This window comes from Drosophila teissieri, chromosome 2R (assembly GCF_016746235.2).
Source record: "Drosophila teissieri strain GT53w chromosome 2R, Prin_Dtei_1.1, whole genome shotgun sequence".
NCBI lineage: Eukaryota > Metazoa > Arthropoda > Insecta > Diptera > Drosophilidae > Drosophila > Drosophila teissieri.
Window position 1 is genome coordinate 8417046 of NC_053030.1, and position 22823 is coordinate 8439868.

Below are 22823 nucleotides of genomic sequence, written 5' to 3' on the forward strand. Positions count from 1 at the left end.
TTAACCCCTCGTCTTACTCGCCGTTTGGGCCGTGCATAAAATTATCAGCCGCAGAAATTATAGCAAAATGCTACAAGTTTTTGTTGGTGAATTTGCATCTGGTTTTTTATCAGGCGTTTTAATTACAAAATGCTACAACAGCTTCGTTTCGATGTTTCAGTCGAGTTGTTTAATTGCATTTGATTGCCCGTAGAATTATGGGAAAAGTGAGAACTAATTGATGAACTCCAATCATAATTTCCTTAAGAGATTCTGAAGTTTTCTGGCTGGGGAGCTATGGGTGTTCAAATTATACAAATTATGCATTATACAGAAGGCAGGTAACAAAGCTAAATGAGATGTACATACATATGTACATACATCCATGCATGTTTGCAATATTTCAGTAGTAACTTTTTTTAAGAATATTAAAAAAAGTACAAAAATAAAATTAAAGGGAATATGTCATTTTGTATTATTTCTGCACCTATAAGAAGTTGTTATAATATTTATTTCGCCAACAATTTGGTGGAGGTCTGAACAGCTAAACATATTTTCATTCGTTCTTTTGGTCTTAAAACGTGTTTTCACAAGAGCCGCACCAGCTACATAAATTTGAGTGGCAATTACGTTAGTCAGCTCACTTTGCCCGCCGAGAAGCCCAGGACTCCTTGCGATTGCCGGCGGCGTAAGGACCTTCGGGCAGGTCGAATTTCCAATTCCAGGAGCGACCATGCTAGCTGCCATATTCCCCATTACGTAAGACCCCTCCGAAATTGAGTTGAAAATGCTTTCTTACAACTAAATCAAATGTTTTGATAAATTGCCCGGCACACGCAAACATTTCGTTTGGACAAAATGGCCGAGAGAGCTGTCGACCCGATATATATGGCAGTTGATGCTTATCTGGCCATTAAAACAAGGCCAAGACTTTGCGCAAAAAGAAAACAATTGCGTGCCATTTAATGTGATTTTTGCATTTCGCTGAAATCGCCCCGCCGCACTTTGTTGTGCTCTTCTGTTGATCTTTCGTTTTACATGTAATCTATATAAATATTTACATTTTGTGTGGCTGCCGTTGTCAACACAATTGAGCAATTAAGTAGGGGATCTACGCCAAGATCTTCCCATGACTTATCTGGAAAAGGTTCTTCTCATGACTCCGCCGCTGCCACAGCAATTTTCATTTCAATTTCTGCGCACGCGCAACATTTCAACCTCCCACTCACGTTCCCCAAGTTTTTCCATTTCGTTTTTTCCATCTTTTCCTGTTGCTGGCCAGGCTTTTACCTCTTTGGTTACGAGACTTGCACAATTTATCTGTGATTCCATGTGATTCCATCTTCAGCCTGGGCAGTTTTTCCTGTCAAGAGCTGGTCGCTGGGATGTTTTAGGGTTGTCATCGTCATCGTCTCGCTGTATTTATGATTATTGTTATTACTATTTCATCCTTCTCTACTCCATTGCCTGTTTCGTGAGCTTTGAACTTGCCAGCGCAACTTCAATTCATAAGAAGTTATTGAATCCGAGGTTGAGGTTACCCGCTGCAGGTAAGCTGCTGGTCGAGCGGGAATTTAAGATTCGTTTGGCCCCTTCAACATTTGTCTATAGACAGACATACATAAAATGTTTTAACTCTGTAGTGATCCATCGATTCGGTACGAAACTTCTAGTTCTGTTCGATAACTTCTAAGTACACTCAGCTGCCAATTTTCATATCCATCTGCCGTCGTTTTCCTAATGGGTTAAGGGCCTCGGATCGGCCTCTGGTTCTGTTTTTCACCCGCGAGGCTTTCTATTTTTATGTGGCGCGTGTGTGGAATCAATGAAATGGAAGATAATTGCACACACCCAGCATTTCCATTATTATTAACATTAACATGAGCAGCAAGGATTGATGGGCGGGGAAAAGAGGAAAGTGGAAAAGTGGGAGGCAGGTGTGTGGCAGTAGCAAGCAACACGTGTGAAAATCAAATTCCATGGCATCACCTACGCAAATTACAAAATGAACACACGCAGCGCTGGCCAAAGAGGGGCAGGGGAAGGGGCAGGGTGCGGGGGGCTTACAAGCCGGCTAAGGGGGGTTAAAGGTGCCGAGCGCATGCCTGAGCACCAATGGGTTAAGCGCGTTAATCATTTTAGCATTGACCGGCCTCAGCATCCTTACAGTGCTGCCAACGTTCGATTTAAAAAAGTAGCCAAATCATCATTTAAACACAATTCAAAATATTATTTTTCTAGATGAGTTTTATAATGTGTTGTATTTGATAAGATGCTGATACTTATATTTATCGTAAAATATTGATTTCATAATATTAATAGATAAGAGATCAATTTAAATTACCATATTTTCATTTGGTTTAAGTGTTTTCAATCAAAGACTGTAAATTACTTTACTTCATTAAATTCATTAAATTACTTTATAAAATGTAACATACATTCGGCTCTCACTTTTATAGCTAGAAAATAGCCAGATTGGTAACACTGCCCCGCTCACTTTTCCCTCTCTCAATCATTTACCTCGGCTTTCCCTGTTCCGCCTGCCACCCAGTCATCGATGATTATTGCGTTAATTAATATCCTGCATCCTGGTTTTCAGGAGTTCCATGGGGCTATTTCGAAGGCATACTTGTGCGTAAACTTCAAAAGGAATCTCTGCTATTTTCGTGCGAGGTGCCTGCTGCCCGGCTTAACCCCTTGTTGCCCCCGTTTCGAGGTCTTTGTCCTGTTCACTGCCTTGGGCTGCGTTTGTCCAGCTGCTGCCCACTTGCCACCTGCCACTTGCCACTCCCACTTTTCCTTGGCCTGTCAGCAGCAACTGACCTAATAATCATTTTCAAAGCGAAAAATTGTTGCTGCCGAGTTGGCCTAACTTATTTCATTCACACTTTGTGTGGGGCAAGGGGTGGAAAGGGGGGCTCGAATGGGCGGACTGCTGACTGGTGTTAAGCGCTTGGGGAAAACATTTTCCTTTTTTAGCCTTTTGTTGCTGTGTGCATGGGGCCTATGCGTAGAGTTTTCAGCAATGGATTTTTGGATCCAGCCTAATTTGGGCACTTTGATGAATGTTTTGGGAATGGGTGGATTAAGCAAGTTTTAATGGGAATTGGAGATCTGCAAAAGATCTGCTTACAAACTCGTGGAATAAATTAATTTCAAATATTTGCACTAGTATCATAAACAATGTATAAACTTTCGTATATGTATGCCAAATGTCTGTCTTTTGAACTAGAATCATTCCCATTTAAAATAGCTTTCTCACAACCATTCAATCGAAATCAAATTCAAAGCTTATCACTGGTAGACCATCCCCAGGCCATTTCTCATGGGTCAATCAGTTTGCTCCCAAACAAATTAACCAGAAGCGGATGCAATTCAAGGTTCATTAACAGATTTCTCTCACCTTTCGAACTCCCAGCGAGCAAAATGCAGTCATCAATCATAAGAATCGAATGGAGTCCAAAAGTGTGATTGCTATCCGAGCACGAATAATGATCAAGATATTCAGCTGCAAGCTGGCAAAGACAAAAAACCGATGGAGTGATCGAAGATCGATATTTTCAGGGGAGAATTGAAAAATTAAGGCGACGCGTTCGCAATACTCTGGCACATCCAAGTGCCAATTAGGCATTTTGTACATTCTTCGTGGTCGCAGGCGACAATTACCAAAGACAAAGTATTGACCACAGAACATTTGACTTTCCATTCGCATTCGACACTGCATTTGTCGCTTTATTTGTCTTTCGGGCCATTCGGGCCTTTTGGGCCTTTCGGGCGACTAATCGAAATTAAATGACGTGTGAATGTTGGCAGCTGTTCTCTGTTGGCTCACCTCCTGACTTTGTGCTCTTGCTGTTATTATTATTGCATAGCTTTCGATTGCCGTCAGTCAGCAGCTCCCAATTGGTATGGTGGGTACCCTGTAGCTGACGGGGATGTGGGGCTATCAGTGGCTAATGAGGAAATTGCTCTGTGAGTGACAATCATGGACTCAAGAGGGAAATATGTGAAAGCTTCCAGTTTAGTCTCAACAAGAACCATATAAGTAACATAGAAGTTTCGAAATTAATAACATATCTTTGGAATCTAAATTAGAATTAACTGAGATATTTTTTATATTGCTGCTTGGGTTCGTTACCTGTTTTGCAGGGACATATACAAGTCGACCCTGGCGACAAACCTTAACAATCTGCTTCCGTTCTGTTCAGTTGATTGTCGTCTGTCGCTTTTTGTGGTTTTTATCAATTTAGTTGATATGTTATTGGGCTATTCGAGGAGACCAGGAGGAGCCAGAGCAGACAGCAGAAGGACCCATAAATTATGACGACTGTCAGTGGATGATTGCAATTGCGTTTGCGTTTGCGATTACGATGAGGTTGTCGATTACCAACTGGCGTTAAAATGTTGTGGCGGCTTTCATAAATTTTGTATACGAGTATGCAGACTTTCACGCCTGATATTTGTGCTACTTCACTGCCATGTTCGGGCATTTAATTAATGTTTAAATAAACCCGGAGAGGTGGCTTCTTCGCATTTCGCCCCGAGTGATTTGTGGATCATAAAAGTGAACTGTGAGAAAATTGGAGAAACATCGGATGATCTGCGGAGTGGCTGTGCCACTTCTGTTTGATTAAACTTTGTTTAATTTATGATGTCTGACCAGAGATGAACTTGTTCGTAAATTGTACAATTTTATGCCTGATTTGTCATGGCCGAGTGGGATTGGTTGGGGTCTAAATGAGGCTGATATATTTTTACCCATCAATTTGGGATCGATTCGACTGGCTTGGGGATAAGCTGCTCACTCTGACTGGCAACTGTCATCAAATTGCACTCAGCTTGTCATTACTTACAGCTTTGTGCTAATAGTTGCCTTCATTGCCTTCATTCAGCAGATGCTTTTTTCGCCATCTCCACAGAGCTGGCTAATTTACATATAAATTAAAACTAGAAAAAGTGAGAGAAGTGCTCACAACACACACATCACTTGGAGGTCGGTCGGTCTTGAGCTGGCAGTTTGTTAACCTCAGCTCGTCAGTCTCGTTCTTGTGCTTTTGGTAATAGTTGTCTGGTTTTCTCAGGTTTTTCAAGTCGCCCGCCCCGAAATTCCGCACGAAATTTCATAAATGCCTGGCAATAAGCGACCCAAGCGGCAGGATGAATCCCAGCTTCCTAGCGAGGATATCATGTAAAAAAGTCGAGCCACATATGCGACACTTTGCTGCACATGTCCTGCCACAGGACAAAAGGCATCCCGGGCACACAAAAAACCGCAAAATGCTTAAATGTCTTTGATGGCTGGCTCTCGAACATCCACCAACAGAAGTCCTCCACCCACAACTTGGTTACCAATTTTAGTTTTGGGTTTCAGTTTGGCATTTTGTGCATTTTGTGCGCTCCAAGGAATTTCAACTGTTCGAATCCGAAATATTTACGCTGTTCAAATTTAATCTGTACATTTTACAACTGGCCAACCTCAACCTCAGCCTCAACCTCTTTGATCTGCCAGCCGATTGATATATCAGATCATTAATAATAGTTGGTTTCGAACTTTTTCCAATCTCCTCTTCGGTTTTTTATTCGGCGCCTACTTTCTTGGCATACTATTTGTTCAATTTCACGGTGTACATACTTAGTTATAGTTGTTATGTTCTCGGGTTTCGATTCGCTTTGGCCACTCAGCCGAAAACATTTGAATTATCATTTTGTGGCACTGCCTAATGATGATTGTTTCGCATTTAATTGGTTTTTCATTCGGTTGGTGGTGCATGACTGGCAAAAAAAACTTACAGAACTTGTTGGAAATTGTAATGGGTTTGAGTGATGGAAAAAAACATCGGATTGATGGTAGGAAGTTCACTTTATTCCCATTTTTAGTTACACTTTCTTATACGCATTGTTAAAGGGGTGTGAATCCTGCACTTGAGTATTACTTTCTCTATAAAAGCAAATCTAACCCTTTTTAGTATGGCACTTTATCCAGTTCACCATTGCCATTGCCACATATCATTATTTCATCTTTAAGCAAATCGAGCTCTAAGCCACTCTAATGGATTTCGTACCCCGCCGAAGAACATGGATTGCGTATTTCCAGCGACCCAATCTGCAAGCCACAACCCTCGAATACCATCTAATTGCCATAATCCATTTATAAGGTAGCATAGTCGCACAATGCACAGCGAGCCAGGGAAAACTGTGGGGAAAAGCGAAAGAAAAAAGGAAAAACAAACAAAATAAGCCAGACAACAGGCAAAGTAAAAAAGTCGGTTGTTGCAATATGACAGGACTAGTAAATAAATAAGGCGGACGGCCCCCAGAAGTTGGAGCCCCAACCGCTGGTGGAGCCCCCCGTTGCCTGCAGTAAAATGATACAAAGAAATGCGAGACGACGACGTTTCAGTACAATTTCCCGGCGTTCGAGGAAAATCCTTTTTATTAGTGCGATAAAGGCCGGTGAAATATGTAAAAGTTCTGGGAAAACGAAGCAGGGAAATTACACAAGCTGCAGACAACATTTGCATTGCCTACTTGGCGGCGTCTTTTATTTATGAATTTTCTTGTCCGCTTTTCCGTACGGGGAAAAGCTGCGCTTATTATAATTTCCTTTTGAGCATTATGCTGCCAACCAACCCCAACCGCCGCCGGCTGCTTCCCACTGTGCACAGTGGGCCTAATGGATGTTTGCTGTCGCAGCTCGATGCTCGTTTTTTACGATTTGTAAGTGCAATCAGTTGTACAAATGCAAATCTCCCATCGGGTTTTATTTTTTGTGTGCTCGTTTTTTTCCAGCGCTCAAAGTCAACTGAGTCGTTTAATTTTGTTTAATAAGATTTCGCGGTATTTCCCCGCACGTGTTGCTTTAATAATCCGGCATCAACCACCCAGGCAAATTACCCCAAAAATCTCGAGTATTTTCTACGCATTTTTTACGCATTTTTACTCCCATTTGATTCGGTTTTTCTTGTCTCGCAGAGTTTCGGTTTCATTTTGGGCTTATGACTTTGATTTGTGTGTTTATCTTTTGAATTTTTATTAGCAAATAAGTTTCCTTTTCCACCCAGGAGGGGCGAAAAAATTCAAATGAGCGGAAATGATGGAGAATAAATATCCGCTTACAATTAGACAAAGAAGTGAGCCAAAGCCCGAACATCTGTTGTGGAAATTGCAATTTAATCGCAGTATTTTCGATTTTCGAAAGCCAGTGGACAGCCAGCGTACAGCTGTCTGTTTGAAGCGTTTGGTAAATACAGACAAAAGTTATAGACTGATAAAGCAGTGTTTGCAGTGTTGTAGCTAGATTTGTCAACTCGTCGCTTTGTTTGCCTTTGGCTAAATATCGAAACATGTGTGCAATCCACAGCTTATCACGTGGCTCCCCTATCTGCCACCCACTTTCCCACCCACATAAAGCAGTTGTCAATAAAATAGTGCGATATATGTCTGCGTCTGTCCCCAGAGAATTCTCTGGGGGATTGGCATCCAATAGTTCTCTGGCTGGAGTGACTTTGCTTCCGCAACAAAGTCGTTGTGCCACCTTTGAAGTTCGCCGCCCGGAGCGGGACTTTCAATTAGCTTTACACCTTTCCCGACTTCCAAGTTAAGTCGCGAGGAGACCGCACACAAAGTCAGTTGAGGGATGAGTTCCGCATAAACAGAAATACGAGATACTCGCCAGTGATGAGAACCTGAGACACACATTCGATCGTGACAGGTGATTTCACTCTGAACACTACACTTCTATAATTAACTTGAAAATGAATGTATCTTTAACCAAATGATGATTTGGTTTAAATGATTTTAAATCAAGATAAAATGCATATGAAAAATGTTAGGAAACGCCTATTTCGAATAATTTCGAATGATCTTGTAGATTATTTTTATTAGATAGCATCTAAAGCCTTTAAATAAAATTCTGTCTTCGACTCACGGTGCCATCTTCGCGATATTTTGTTTCCACAGTGTTCATTTATTGATCGTTAAAAATGATTTAGACCTGACAATGAGACATTGTTAAGGGCGACGAGGAGCTCGTAAAGTTCTGCGGTTTTTTGGGTTTCTGTTTAGCACATCCAGGGCCAGCAATTTGCTGTTGAGAATAAAACAAACCGGCCCCGAAAAGTACTCAAATTAAACAATTTTTCTTATTGTTTGCCATAGAGCTACTGTTCTCTCCATTTGCGGTTTCCCGCGGCCGGCAACTTGTTGCTGGCAACATATGCGGCTAGGCTCTGCCCTTTCAAGTTCCCAACATGGAAGAGACAACAAATTAATGTTGTCGAAACACGAGAAAGACTTGTAAACTGTCGGCCGCTGAGGCAGAAACCCTTTTTCCTTTTTCATTTTTGGCAGGCTGCGCAGACCGTCGAAGAATCGCTGGGAAGAAGCTCCAGAAGAAGCAGCTCAAAGCTCAGCACGCACGGGAACAACAACAGGAACAACAACAGAAACAACAACGACTTCTACTTGGCGGCTTTTGACTATGGCCTTTTGCATGTGGACCCGGTTCGGTGGTTGTTGTTGTTGCTGCATTTGCTGCACGCCTAAATGTCTTCTAAGTGGCGTAAATCTTAAATTGTTGCCCCAGGCTCTTCGCTTTTTATGGTTTCATGACTTTGATTTGCCTTGGCAATCGTCGCAGATTTGGGGGATTAGTTTTAGCCGGTGATTTGGCCGAGTTTTTGCAGCTTTTACTGATATTTGATTTTTTTATTACTGCTCTGATTTTATTAGGTATGCAAATTTTTGCGAGTCCTTCCGTTCTTCTTTAAGCGAAAACACACTTAATTATGTTTCTGCCCAGACGCTTGTATTCCGATTTGTCTGGCAATATATTTTTTGTAGCACTTCATTGTATTTAATTTAGGCAACTCGAAATTTTTTTAAATATTTGATTATTAATATATGTATGTACACTAAAAAATAAACTCACACTTGCTATTTTAAGTTAGGTGGATACTTCTCATTTACATAACAATTATTTATACCCCATGAAAACTTAAAAAAAAAGTTTTTTTACCATATATCTTTCTATCAAACACTTTTTTAATTTGTTTGGGTGAGATTTTGAGTGGTTGTAGGGGAAAACTAACGTTTTTTTAGCCATAAAATTCACAGTTTTTATACAAATGTCAGCATTATATGCCTGCAATTGTTCTGTTAGGTTTCGGATTTTTCGAGAAATACTGGTTAGTAAGTTAATAATTTATTTGGCACTCTAAATACATAGCAATTTTAAAAGTACGGGAGAGATGTAATACAAAAGTCTCGGTCTCAAAGTATTCTACTTCTTAGGTATTGTGCTAACTTTTACTCACCTTGGCTTACTGCTTTAGAATTCGGTAGAAAGGTCTTGCGAACTTTCCCCCAGCTTAAACACGAGAAAATGATTGATTGTTGTCAATAGGAAGCTTCCAAAGAAATTAACTGTTCGAGTGTTGCATAACTCTCGCACCCCGGAATCGATCCACCACGCAGCTGTCAAATTCGGAGCATCATATAAATGACATCGGAACAGTCGAAAACAAAAAGTAAGGAGGCATTTTTGTCACGCAGCCAAATCGATGACGTCGCAACAGAAGGCGACGTAATCAGTTCCGCTTAGCCAAGTCACAAGTCACAAAAGTCGCAGGATAAGTCGCAACTACACGGCCTATCTAGAGCGCTGATGACTGTTTTGATGATGATGACAGCCGAGTGCGATTGACAGGGATTTATGATTGCTGCCTAAGCAGTTGAAATTTCTCTAAAGTCCTTCTTCTCGGAGGACTGTTCTTCGGCGAACAGAGAAAGCTGAAAAAGCTGGAAAAGGGTGACGGAGTTGCAGACCCAAGTGAATGACCCGCTTGCATTTTGTCTCTACGTGTGAATGGCTAAGCAAACACAGGCAAACATTCACTCATTCATTCAAATGTGTGAAAATTGCACATTATGTGGGCAAACAGTAGTCACTCAATATCTGATACAAAGAGTTCTATATTGTACATGCACAATACAGTAAAAAAAAAACTGTCAAAATGATGCAAATGCAAATGGTATTAGTGTGACCAGTGCATGAAAAACGTTAAACAGTGTGACCAAACTAATAATTATGTAAGAATAGGATCCTTTCAACGATTAATATTTACAAGTGAATGATAACAGTATATATTATGGTAATATTAACCTTTTTCCAACTTGAGAGTTTGGCATTACCACTGTGCCTGCAGTCTGCTCTGCTTTTTGGTTCACTCACCTCGGCTTGAGCAAACATTTTTTGCGGCAAATTTTTCAATGCGCATTGCATTTCATCTCTAAACGAGATATGGGCACCAGGACGAGGACGCGAGTCCTTTTCAAGATGCTAGCTGCTAGATGCTACGGAGGAGCAAGCGAGACGGGGCGAAGTGTCTGCTGTGAGTATGAATATTCATGCCTTGTTTATGCATATTTGCGTGTCAAGTGATGCCACGTCCTCCTCCTTCCAACTCCTCTTCCTTCGTCCTGTGCGATTCGCATTTCTCTGCTCATTGCTCTTATTCAGCGGCTTCTGCTGCTCCTGCTGCTTCCTCTTCATCTCCTTGCACGTGCAACACGACGTATGCGCAACATTTCCGCTTCTGCTTTTCGGTTTGCTTTTCAAGTTTGTTTACCATTGCACACGAGCTGGCTTCAAAAAGCGAAAAAGCAAAAATGGACGAGGGGAATGCCAGCGCTGTGTGAAAAATTTTCTGTTTATGCTCACATTTCATTTGAACGTGAGTTTGTTTGTTTGCCAATTTGAAGTGCTAAAAAGTCGGTGGCTGAAGAGGACCAAGGGTTGACTGCACGGGGAGGACTTTGATTGCAATTTGTGCTGAGTGTGCAGAAAGGAAATGACTGCAAAGGAGCTTGAGCTTCTGCACTTTCGGCCTGCCAAAGAGCAACAGCAGACGGATTAGATAAAGGAAGAAGGAACCGTATTTCAATGGGAAATCATAAATAGTACCATTTGAAAAGGGACATGCAATCGTTATCTTCCTAAAATCGCTCCATCCCAATTGGTTTTTAGAGCTGAAGCATTTTTCCAATATTTTACTGTCTCTTTCACTCGATTTCTGCTAACCCATTTAGTAGCCTGAAGAGAAATCCCCCAACTACCCACTCAAAAAAGTATGTTCACATCAGTCTGATTTCCACGCCGTGTCCATGACAATTGCCCAGTCAAAATGGGGCGTAACTAGCCATGTTGCAGCGCGGCCTCAGCTGGGAATTGACCATGGCCCAGACGGGGACGTTGCTGCTGGAAATGATGGAAATGATGATGACGATGATGGATACTCGATACTCCTTGATACCTTGATACCCCGACCGAACACGAGCAGAACAAAAGCCATGTAGCGATGCCCTTGAGTGATCTATGCAAAGCAAAAGGCGGTGCTCAGGACCCGAGATCGGAGGATTGATGGTGATCGTGGTTATGCGGTTGGTTACAGCCAAATGAAAGGTAGCCGTTGCCAGTAGCCCGCTGGTAGCCGACTAGTCATCAAAACTGGGAAATTAGCATAGACAGTTTCCAAGCCAGCCATGGCCAAAGTGCGTAGAAAATCATAAAAATGGCTACTGGAGTGGCCAACGAGCGACGAGCCAAAAGCACGATGCAGCTGGATATCCACACAAAAAAAAATTTACGAAAATTAAACAAAATATAAATTTGTTTGTTACTGATCATGTTTCTCAACTAGTTATCTAAAAAGCCTTTATCTATTTAAGGAAGATATTTAAAATATGTCAGAGGTACAATGTTTAAAAGGCATTAAAACAAATATTCTGAATCTAAATGAGACCGAGCTTATAATTAAAATTATCATACAAATAAGCAATTAATATATGCTATAATACACATTAATATATATGTATTACACATTATTACATATCTTAAAGACCAAATCACAGTCAGTACTGTACCACATTAATAACACGTTTCCCAGTAAATATTTATGTAGTGCCAATTTGGTTGGAACCCACGTTTTTCTCTGTGCAGATGACTCGGCCTCAAAGCCAGCGGCATTAATTTCATACAATTAATGGAAATTATATGAAATTATGAGTGGAACATTGAAATTCCTTGTGAACATCACCCGGGACAACAACAATCCAGATGAAATTCACTGCCCGCCTTCAAACGGAGAACTTCTAGCACTAACTTGGGTGGCAATTTCCATTTAGACACAGGCCAGGCCAAATGAAAGAAAATTAAATTTTTCACTGTCCTCTTAATTGAAACATTAGCCAAACATTTTAGCTATTCCCACTCCCCAAAAACGCTGGAGCCGTTCGCTCCTCTGTTCATTTACATTCAAATTAACTCGTAATGAAAACGAGTCGAGAAACTTTGACTCCGACTTTGTCTGCTTGTTTTCCGTGGGGGTTGTGGCATTTAATTAGTTGTTCTGATTGTTGCTGCTCCGTCGTCCTGTCGCTTTTCCCCTGTTTATTACTATTTGCTGGCCATTTCTTCTCGGCTTAGTCAGTTAAGTTATCCACGCGCAAGGATCTCTGTTTGTTTTGACACTCGTTTGATGTTCATTTGCTGCAGTTTAATGACAGTTGGCAGTTGTCTATTCGATTGAATGGCCGATCAAAATTACGGGGTGGCTAGCACTGACCTTTCGGAGAGCTGTGAAATGGAAAACAATGTCGTCATTGCTGTCACTTTTAATAGTTTCGATTTCCAAGGGTGAAATCACGTGATGACCTGAAGTCCTCAACTAAGTCCGCCAAAATAAAAGCAGCTGTTTCTTTCCTTTTCTTAAAATTTAAATTGCAAAAAACACTATTGAAACAAGCTTGGTTTATAATTCTATTGAAAGATTCGACAAATAACACAGGCTAATTAATTTTTCCTTTACTTCCGCAAACAATATTAAATATTGATGAAATTTCAGGGTTGTCATTGATACAACTCTGCGTTGCACTTGCCGCAACCCGTTCCCACCCACTCCCAAAAAAAGGACCACACCTTTCAGCCCCATGCCTTCCGATTTTCCATCGCCAATTTCTCGGGGCGTAATGTTGCCGTGGCAAAAAGAAAACAAGAAAACAGCAACACGTGGCCCTTTTAATTAAAATAAATAAATAGGCGCAAACACATAAATAAACAGAAATGCCGAGCCATTGGATAACTACAATGCCAAATAGAGATGATGGCTCTCGGTTACTCTGTCAAAAATATTCTTGCGGGCCTGGTATTCAATTTCATGCATTTACATTTACATTTACTCGGAAGATGGGAAGAGCGGGTTGTGTCCCGGGGCAAAGGAGTTCGGGAAGGGGCGAGTTCTACCCCCCATTTATATAAGAACTCACGATATGGGGGCGCCTTGGGCTATGTTATGGCTTTTTTGTACGCTGTATTCTTTGTGAAACGTGCGCATTTGAATTTGAGGCGAATTATTATTTAGTCGCGGCGAGACGCAAAACGTTTCTCGGAATAAAACATTTCCAACAACTTAATTTTTGTACTGCGAGAATATACCGCAATTTGCATGTGGAATAAATCAAATGTAAAACGCATAAAGGAGTCAGGAGCAGCAGAGGCAGCAGGAACTCCCCCAAAAAAGCCCAGACATGAGTTATGGGCTGTGGGTTAAGGTGGAAAAGGAGGAGCAGGAGCAGGAACAGTAGCCTTTGTCTGGCCAGGATTATGACCATTTATTTGCCTGTCCGTCCTGCAAAATGGTAAATACTCCTGTGGTGGGGCGAAAGTTGTGGCCTAAGGCGATTTTCCTCGGTACAAGAAATCAAAATCAATGAAGATTTCGGCGCACAATGGAGCGGTATTAAGAGAAAGAGTGTCCTGCACCCGTTTGGTTTCCTTCTCCACTTTCTGAGACTTTTTGGGCCCGAGTCCTTGGCTTCCTGAACTTTGCTGGTGGCCTGCCCTTTCATGGATTATGCATCGCTTAGCTGGCGCAAAACTTTACAACCAACCCAAATTATTTATTACTAATTGAAGGAGCAGCACTCGCAAATCGAAGAATGACTTTTCCCTCGGCTTTAATTCGATTACTTTTCGGAAAACATTGTGCACAGAGTTCAATTTGTCAAAGTTAATTAAACCGAGTTAAGAACTTTATTGAGCATTTCCTGCTCTCAACAAATGGAAACCAATCAAACTTAATGCGAACTTACCAAGATGGCAAAGTGAAGTAAATGGCGAACGGAAAATATATCTGCTCCGGCCATTGGGCAAGACATAATAATAACTTATGTTATGGCAGCGCCAGAAGATCTGCAAACGATATATGTACGATCCATGCTCGCCGACATGAATTCAATACTCTACTCTGATTAGGGAAGAGAGCTGAGGTATTTAGAAAAATATAAATAAAATTATAAATATAACTACAAGCATGCTTTAAGCTGGAAAACTATATACGAGTGATTACCTCCTGCTGGGTATCTGAGAAACATGTAAGTTCTTTAAATTGCCGTACAACTTATATTATTTACTTGCAAAGAGCACTTTACATAATTCTTACACCCAAGCTAGGGGTTAATAACCTTCCGTTTTTATACCACAAACATATCCTGCCTTTCCTGGCATATCATTTTAATTTATTCATACACTTCAGGGTATTCATTCTTCATTTTGCCGGCCGTCCGCACTGCTTAATACTTTTCATATAAATGCACAAGTTTTTGATTGATTCAATCAAAACGAAGCAAAACGCAAACGGCGATCAAGAAGTGGTCTTGAAGCCAAAGCCAAAGCCAACGCAAAGTTGGAGGCATCAGGTTTTCTGCATGCCTGTCACGTAATTTATTGATTTAGCTCTTGGGAATACGAGAGACTGTTCGTGGATCGTGAAAAATGAAATGTTTGCCACTGCCAGCAGCAGAGGCAGCGCTTCCAAATGGCACTGATATTAAAAATCTGAATAACTCTTAAATAAATATATAACCCATTTCATATCAACAAGCACCTTCTGAAGAACCAGAAGAAACTTATTTAGATACCTTATAAAAGATTGATGAAATAATAGAGTTTATCAATTTATTTTCTGTTGTCAAATTTACTACAATTTTTAATTTTGAATTATTTATGAATTAAATTTTGAGAGCGTAATTTCTCTGAGTGCACATGAGCAGACGGCGCAAACTGGCATGATGGCTGACCGAACTGGACTGGGGCTGATTGGTTGTCGATCGATTTGGCTGCCGGCCAGACAAATTCAAATGCATTGGCCCCGATCTGTGAATGCAACTGATGCAGGAGGAGGGCCGATCTCGGAGGGGGGGTGTGGGGATCAAAGGCACTTACGCATGTACGCCTCAAACGATACACAAAACTTGATCATCGGCGGCCACAGCGATCATCGATCAACAGACAGACAGACATCCCATCCCATCCCATCCGATCCCATCCCATACCATTTCGACCATCCGATGCCATACCATCCTGGGTCTCAGAGATAATGGCCGGCTTGCCATTTTGCATTTTTGCATTTGTAATGAAACTGAAAACCAGAATGAATCGTAATTTGTTCGCAATCGAGCAGCAGCAGCCAGTCCAAGTCCCAGTTTCGCGCACCAGAAATAAGATCAACAGCGCCCCGGACTGAAATTGCACTTCAGGATGTTCAAAGTGGTTTGGGATAAGGTTGTGGCTGAGGATGGCGATGGCGATGAGGTGGGAAGAGCTCGATATGAATAATCTCGGATAGCAGGCACAGTGGGCTGTCGATTGCACAAGGCAAACTTACAAACTATAGAACATTCTCTTACCTATCAAATGTATCTTTTGATGGCTTTACATTTTATGCCGTATTTTCCGTATATAAAATGTTTATAAAGAAGACTGAACTTAAGTATTAAATACTTAATACTACATCCAAGTTATTGAAAAACTTTGGCTGATATCTAGCACGTTTTTCCACTATTCAAGCCCACTTTCTTAAACGCTTCTCAGATCGCTCCCATTCGCTTCTTCATCTGCGGCCTGCAATTCGTATGTAAAATCGCGCATTTTCAACTGTTATCAGACGCAGTCTTTTGGACTCACGCCGCTGCCTTTGCGTACAGATCATCTCGCACTCCCCAAAAACCCCGAAGTCATCGCCAACTCAGAAAATAACTCCACCGAAGGCAGCGCAAATGGCAATTTAAGTCATTTTGTTGCCGCTTTTTTGCGTTCGACTTTTTTGATTTTGCGAGTTTTGTTGCAAGGCGAATTCAAAATGGTTTAATATTATGCACAAATCGGGCGAGTTGCGTAGTAAATTATGGGCCATTAAGCGCGCAGGTAGAGCGAGAGGCGGGAGGGACACGGCAGGGGGTTTACCTGACCGGCCCCGGGTAATCAAATTTGTGTAAAATGGCAGCCGGCCTTTGGGTGTAAAATGGGGGGCGGCGTCTTCGGCTAGGAGGAAAAACGCAGCAGCAGCACTTCCAGGGAAATGCGTGCTACCTGCAGGAAATCCAGACGCGAAGAGAAAGATGCACATAGCAGTAGTAAAGTATCTGTAGATGCTGCCTCGGGAGCAGCTGCTGGATCGTAAAAACTAATTTTAAAATCCTCTGCTCCTGCCTTACAGCGATCAGTCTGCTCGGAGTGCCAGCCTCAGGATGTGGTGGCTACTTCTTCTGCTGTCCCTAATTGCGCCGTCGTGGCAGGAGAATGCCACAGTGATCACTCCCAGTTATGTGACCAAGGCGGGCTGTGAGGCACTGGTCAAGGAGCCGAATCTCTGCGAGTGCCAGGAGCAGGAGATCAAGTGCGAAAACCTCCAGCTGCACAGTGACAATGTGCAGCTGTACGGCATTAGCTGCAGCATTTTCGATGCCAGGGGATTCGGCTTTATACCGCCTCTCAAGGTGGGCAATATCGGTTCACTGATCGTCCAAAACTGCGCCATTCCAAATGCACAGAGCATCAAGTACTTGCTCAGTAAGCTGGGTGTTAGCAACTACACCGAGCTGGAGATATTCAACTATTTCGACCCCAAGAAAACCGATCGCGGAGAGGTCCTGCAGCAGCATTACACGGACCACGAGAGTCTCAAGAAGGTCTCCATCATTGGATTCAAGTCTACGCTGCCTGAGAATTTCTTGGAGAACCTGCCCGCACTTCAGCAGCTCTCCTTGAAGGGCAGCAGCGACTTACCCGGCAACATTTTGCATCCTTTGAAGAACCTAACCCACCTGGAAATTGTGGTCAAGAACTTGGGCAAAGTGTCGGGCGCAATATTTGCCAAGCAGTCGAAGCTCAAGCATCTGATGATCGACTGCGATGCCAAGAACAGCAGTGTCGAAATGTCCGCCTTCGGACCCCAGGAACTCTGGCACATGACCGAGCTTCAGTCCATCGAGCTCTTCAACTGCGGTGACAATGTGCCAACCGAGCTGTTCTGGATGTCGGAGCAGTTGGCATACATTGGAATACGGAGCAACATCAGCTATTTGAGCAAGGACTTCCTCAAGGTGCAGAAGAAGCTGCTTACTCTGAGATTGGAGAGGAACAATATCGCCAGGCTGCCCGATCAGCTGTTCAGGAACACTCCTTTGATCCTGGAGATCCACTTGGCGTTCAATAACTTGGATCGCATCCAAAGGTGAGTTGTGCTGGAAAAACTCCTTAAAAAGAAAAAAATATATCAAAAATACTATAACCCTTTGGTAACCATTGTGTAAAATGACATTCTGAATCCTTCATTTCAGCGGCCTCTTTGACAAGTTGAAGAACCTGCAGGTGCTGAACCTAGAGCACAATCCGATAACCACCATTGCCCTGAACGCCTTCACCCCCATACCAACTGCCCACATCTACGTGGGCAAGCTCTTCAAGGCGGCGAAGAATAATGCGGACTGGGCCCGATCCACGAATGCCACAATCTGCGAGGAGGAGTATATCTACGGGGTGTGCATCTACTGCAAGCGGGATGAGTATCTGGACCACTTTGCCGACTCGGAGAACTGCAACAAGCCGAATCCGAAGGCGAAGGATGTGCTGGCCAAGAAGGCCTACGAGAATCAGCTGAAGGCGATGCCCACGCACTCCTGGAAAAGGGCCAAGAATGGTGAGTAAAGCCAAGATACAACTTTCATCCCATTCCAGTGATTTTTCGCCAATAATTTATATTAAATTTGACATGCGACTTCCCTTCCAAGTCAGACATGGCCAAATTGAAAGCGAAATAAAAAGCAGATAGCGCATGAAATACAAACAATATTAATATTTGTAGCTCGCTTTCAACGCCGCCGACTCAATGATAAGGAAAGAAAGTTGCAGGAGGTTGGTGCGAAGTCAACAGAACGTTTTTATATATAAATCATGAAGGAAAACAATTTATCTTTTGATTTGTAGCCGAGGGGTGGGTTGCCACGAAAATGAAAGAAAACTTTTCCAGGCAGCAACATGTCAAATGTAATAAGGCCTAATGCTGTCTTCCCTTTATTTCCCTTCCACTTTTCGAGGGCTGGCATGGATTGTAAGTGAAAGTCAGATGAGGAATATCAAGTGAATTATGCGGGTTGCGAGGGGAAAGCGAAAAACATTTCAGATTGCTATCATTTAAGTTACAAAAAATCCAGTAACCGACAGAAGCAACAGGGATACAAGAAACGCATGAAGAATGTTTCAGTGTTATGCAAATAATATCTGTCATTTCGGTTGTTGATCTAACATGTTGCGTTGTATAGGGGAGCGGGGTCCCACAGAGCCAACATCTCATAAATGTCAAGGATATCACATGTTGAACTCTGTGGGTCGCCAGCGATGAGAGTTGATTGAACAGCAATCAAATGTAAATTTCTGTGAATGAGGAAAGGAGTTCTCTGGGGTGGCGTAAGGACCTCTAAGCGCTCTAAATGGATGCTTAAAATAATTCAATTCAAAGATACAAGGGAACGCGTAACTAGATGCTGATCAGATAAAAGCTGTATGAAATAATAATGTAGCATACTATTAAATAAATGAAGAGTTTTTGAGTTTAGCAACACATTTTCACAACACATCTATTAAACTCTATATTTGTTTTATAGTAAAAGTTGTAGTTCGTCGTTTAAGTACTATCCGCAACTCCTTATCAGTTGTCACCCAGTTTAAGAACCTAATGGGTGGCATTCTGGAATCCGCTTCTCCTACTACGTTTCTTATTTCTCTGATGCGCTTTAATGCAGCCCATAACTCATGGCCGCACTTACTCAGTCAGTCGTCGACTGGCTTCTAATCTCAATTTGCTGTTTGAGTTGCCACTAATAAAACGCACGACGCACTGACACCACTGGAATCGAACCACTGACCACTTTGGACGCCACCGAGCACCACCACCATCCATCCGCATCGGCGATCCACATGCATTTGTGCTGCCGTCGATACTCGGATTGGATTTGAGTCTCCTCATGGTTGTCCTCCTGCAGGCTTTCTGTGATTCCGATAGACATAATTTGTCGGGCATGAGGTGACAGTGACACACAAAAGGTCCGAAACAGAGGACGATTGACGTTTCAGGGATGGGACTTTAAGAATACAGACACACCTTTTATTATTAAATTCAAATACTTTCATTTAATATTTATTTTATCCACAAAAGGCAAATAAGATTAGGAATAAATAAATTAAAACCCAGCTTAAATATTTAATTTTAACTTTCCTAGTGAGTTGATCTTTAAACCTAACTGCTGTAGTGATACCCGCAAAAGCCTTTGAAAGTCCACCAGGCAATAGTACTACTCCAATCTTTTGAGTACTCCGCTCCAGAGGAGACACACGACCCAGAAACATAGCTCACACGCAGTGGCGCCGCAAAAGGGGTTCTCTTGGGCTACCATTAAAGATATAAAAAAGAAAGATAGATTTGTGGTTGTGTAGCCCCTTCTGTGTTTAGATTCCAACCCCCTAGAACCATCCAAGAGCTCCACCTCTGCCCACAACTGACCAGCGACAACAACTGGCCGTCCACTTGGCCCCAGATTGCGACTGGCTCTCCACAAATGCAGCTTTTGTACTACTCGTATCTGGCGGATACATTTCAAAGCAATGCCAACTGGACTGCGTTTATCGCCTGGTAGCCCGGCAAAGGCCCAGACTCAGCCTCCAAAAGACCAAGGGGTCCAGAAAACAAACAGGGAAAAAGAGTGAGGGCCCCATGCGAAATTTATGGCCATCAACGTTCAGTTTGAAGCGGGATCCCGAAAAACCTGGACTGCGGACTCCAATGCCGCGCAGTCGACTAGCTCCAGTGGCTGGGTTGGCATTTGTAATGCCTAAATGCTTTGGCGAATTGATTTTTGGTGTAAACGATGTGCAATTTTAATGGATTGTGCTGCCAGATAAGCCAAAGGAGGAGCAGTGCCTCGGAAACGGAAACGGAGAGTGGGGAGTGTGGAGTGTGGAGTGGGGAATACTCCACATATAAATGCACAGAGTAAAGGACCCCAACTCTGGACCATTCGATGCCAGTCGCGGCTTGTCGTGTGTCGTTTAATTGAATTTGTTTTGATTAGTTGCTCGATGTGTGTGCGGGCATTTTGCAAATGCAGCTTAAAGTGTTCGCCGCTCGAGTTTTAAACTCACAAAACAAGGGCATGTCCAAAGGAAAGGAACGGTGAGGAAAGGAACCAGAAAAACCTTTGGGCCTTCGAGGCATCCAGCTAAATTGACATTGTTCATAGTCATAACATGACGGAAAAATGTCAATTTAAATATTTGCAAATATTTTAACAAGGCATGTGCTGCCGGGGCCAGCAGCGCTAATTTCGCATGTGCGAAATAAAAATTGTGCACATTTTTGCGCCAAAAAAACCCAAAGAGATCCCAAAAAAGGTGCAACAACTTTTTAATTAATTAAGGCAATGATAACGAAAGCGCCGGGGGTGCAAAGAAAATATTATGCAAAAATTGTGAGCCAAGGGAATGCGAACAATTTTTGGCTTGAAAAAGGTGAGCACCACTGCGGCATTAAACATGTTTTACAAGCTCTGAGCGTTGTTACAAATGTTTTTAGCCAGTTTGAAACATGACAACATCACTTTTTAACCTTTATAAACAATTCAATATCAGAACATCGATATATAAGAACCCAATATGTGGTAAAATTATGGCAATGCAGAGTCCTTGCTGTAATATTTACGAGAGCCATCATTTAAGAATGCCATTCTGGTGCCAGCATTTAAAATTGCATTAAAATTTCCTGTGCCTCGAGTTTTGCTTTCTGATTTTAAATTTCCCCAACCTGAGGCAAATCGAATTCCGAACTGCACTCCCAAGTCAATTAGACAGTGAGAAACCAAACACTGAATGCCATATAGCCCCCAAGGGGGTAAATTCGCAATCTCCATTTGAATGACAGGCGGCAGTGCAGTTAACTTGTTGATTTTGCCACAAAAAGGGGTACGTTGCGGAGTGGAAAGGTTAAGTCTCAACCGGAAATCTGGGCAGAATATCAATTGTTTATGCGTAAAAGTCAATTTGCGATGCGAAATTCGAGTCGTAGGCAATTTGTGTTTCTGGGATCCCTCTGCATGCCTTTCAATTAGAATAAGATTGACAGCTAAGCCCGGGGAGTGTAACTGGGATCCAAACTGGCGATGGGGGTATCCTCCTCGTATCCTTGTATCCTGCACTTGCACTTGCAATGGCAGTTGCACTTGCACTTGCACTGACCGATAAGGTTATGCACTTGGCTTGTGGTTTTACCGAGCCTAATTGAATTTAATTGATTCGGTTTTGGACTTCTGGGGGAGTCTGTGTGCACCCGCTCACTTTTGGTTTCGGGGTGGCTTTCAATCGGGAATTATTGTGGCGGCATGGGGAATGCATTTTAAAGTTGAACGCCACTTCGGCCTACAACAGCTAAATGTTGTAAATGTTGCATGACTTCCAGAGGCTCGCAGTTGGTAGCAGTGAAAAATTGCAGCTGTCAGCGTTGGCCAGAAAAATGATTTGTTGATTTTGTTTCTGGGTTTGAGGAGCTCGTGGGGTTGCATAAATCATAAAACGCTTTACATATTCCATACATAGTGTATGACAGCCCCTACTTGCCGCACGTATGCAATTAAACTTAATATAAATGTCTTGCAATTATTGTGTCTGCGTTGCACGAACTGCCGTCTCTGCCGTTAGCTTATAATTGACTCAACAAGCTTACCAAAAACGTATTTAATTTAATAATCTTGCACTTGCAGATCCCGAGAAGGAGGAGCAGCCCTAAGTTCCGAACGCCTTGTTGGGATTTTACGCATCAGTACTAACTAGTTTATGGATTTATGAATAGCTTACTCCTGCAACTATAATGAGATTAAAGTAGGCTGAAGCTGGGGAAAGCGGAAGCGACAGTGTATCTACTTGTTGTTTTCCGAATAACTTAAAATTAATACTCTCATACATGTTGATCTGCTAAGTATCTTCTGAAAAATAACACGATTTTAGACTAAAGTTTAAGAGTCTTCTAATAGCTTGCCACACAATGATATAACAAAGTCATGATTAATTTCAACAAATGCTAACTATATATACCTTTGTAACTTAATGTTTGCCGATTGTAAGGAGTTAAAATCAAAAAGTTAGAAATATTACTGTATCAATAAACTTCTGAAATAAAGTTCTTGTAGAATCCGATTCTTTTCATGAGTATTTCAGTGTAACTATCCACTAACCCCTCAAAGTCTGGGTAAGTCCCTCAGAAATTGCGGCTATTAGCCCCGGAGAAAAGCGAACGACACACAATAGCATTCCATTTGCCAGCGGACGATGACAGGAGTATGGAACTAATATTTGCCAAAAATGCCAAAACAAAACGACTGGCATAAAAATCACAATAAAACAAAACAGCGCAGGAACAACAGGATCCTGCAACCCGAAGGCGACTATTGTACACATGTATCCC

The 22823-nt window shown here is 42.2% G+C and overlaps 1 protein-coding gene across 1 annotated transcript in view; it reads left to right on the plus strand.

Moving 5' to 3' along the window:
• The window catches only part of LOC122612185, a 49745-nt gene extending 27270 nt beyond the window's left edge, over window positions 1–22475 (plus strand). The window contains exons 2-4 of the mRNA XM_043785627.1: window positions 16533–17549; window positions 17656–18014; window positions 22123–22475. Coding sequence (XP_043641562.1) covers window positions 16564–17549; window positions 17656–18014; window positions 22123–22148 — 1371 coding nt within the window. The 5' untranslated portion in view covers window positions 16533–16563 and the 3' untranslated portion in view covers window positions 22149–22475. The remainder of the gene's footprint in view (window positions 1–16532; window positions 17550–17655; window positions 18015–22122) is intronic.
• Window positions 22476–22823: the final 348 nt, after the last annotated feature.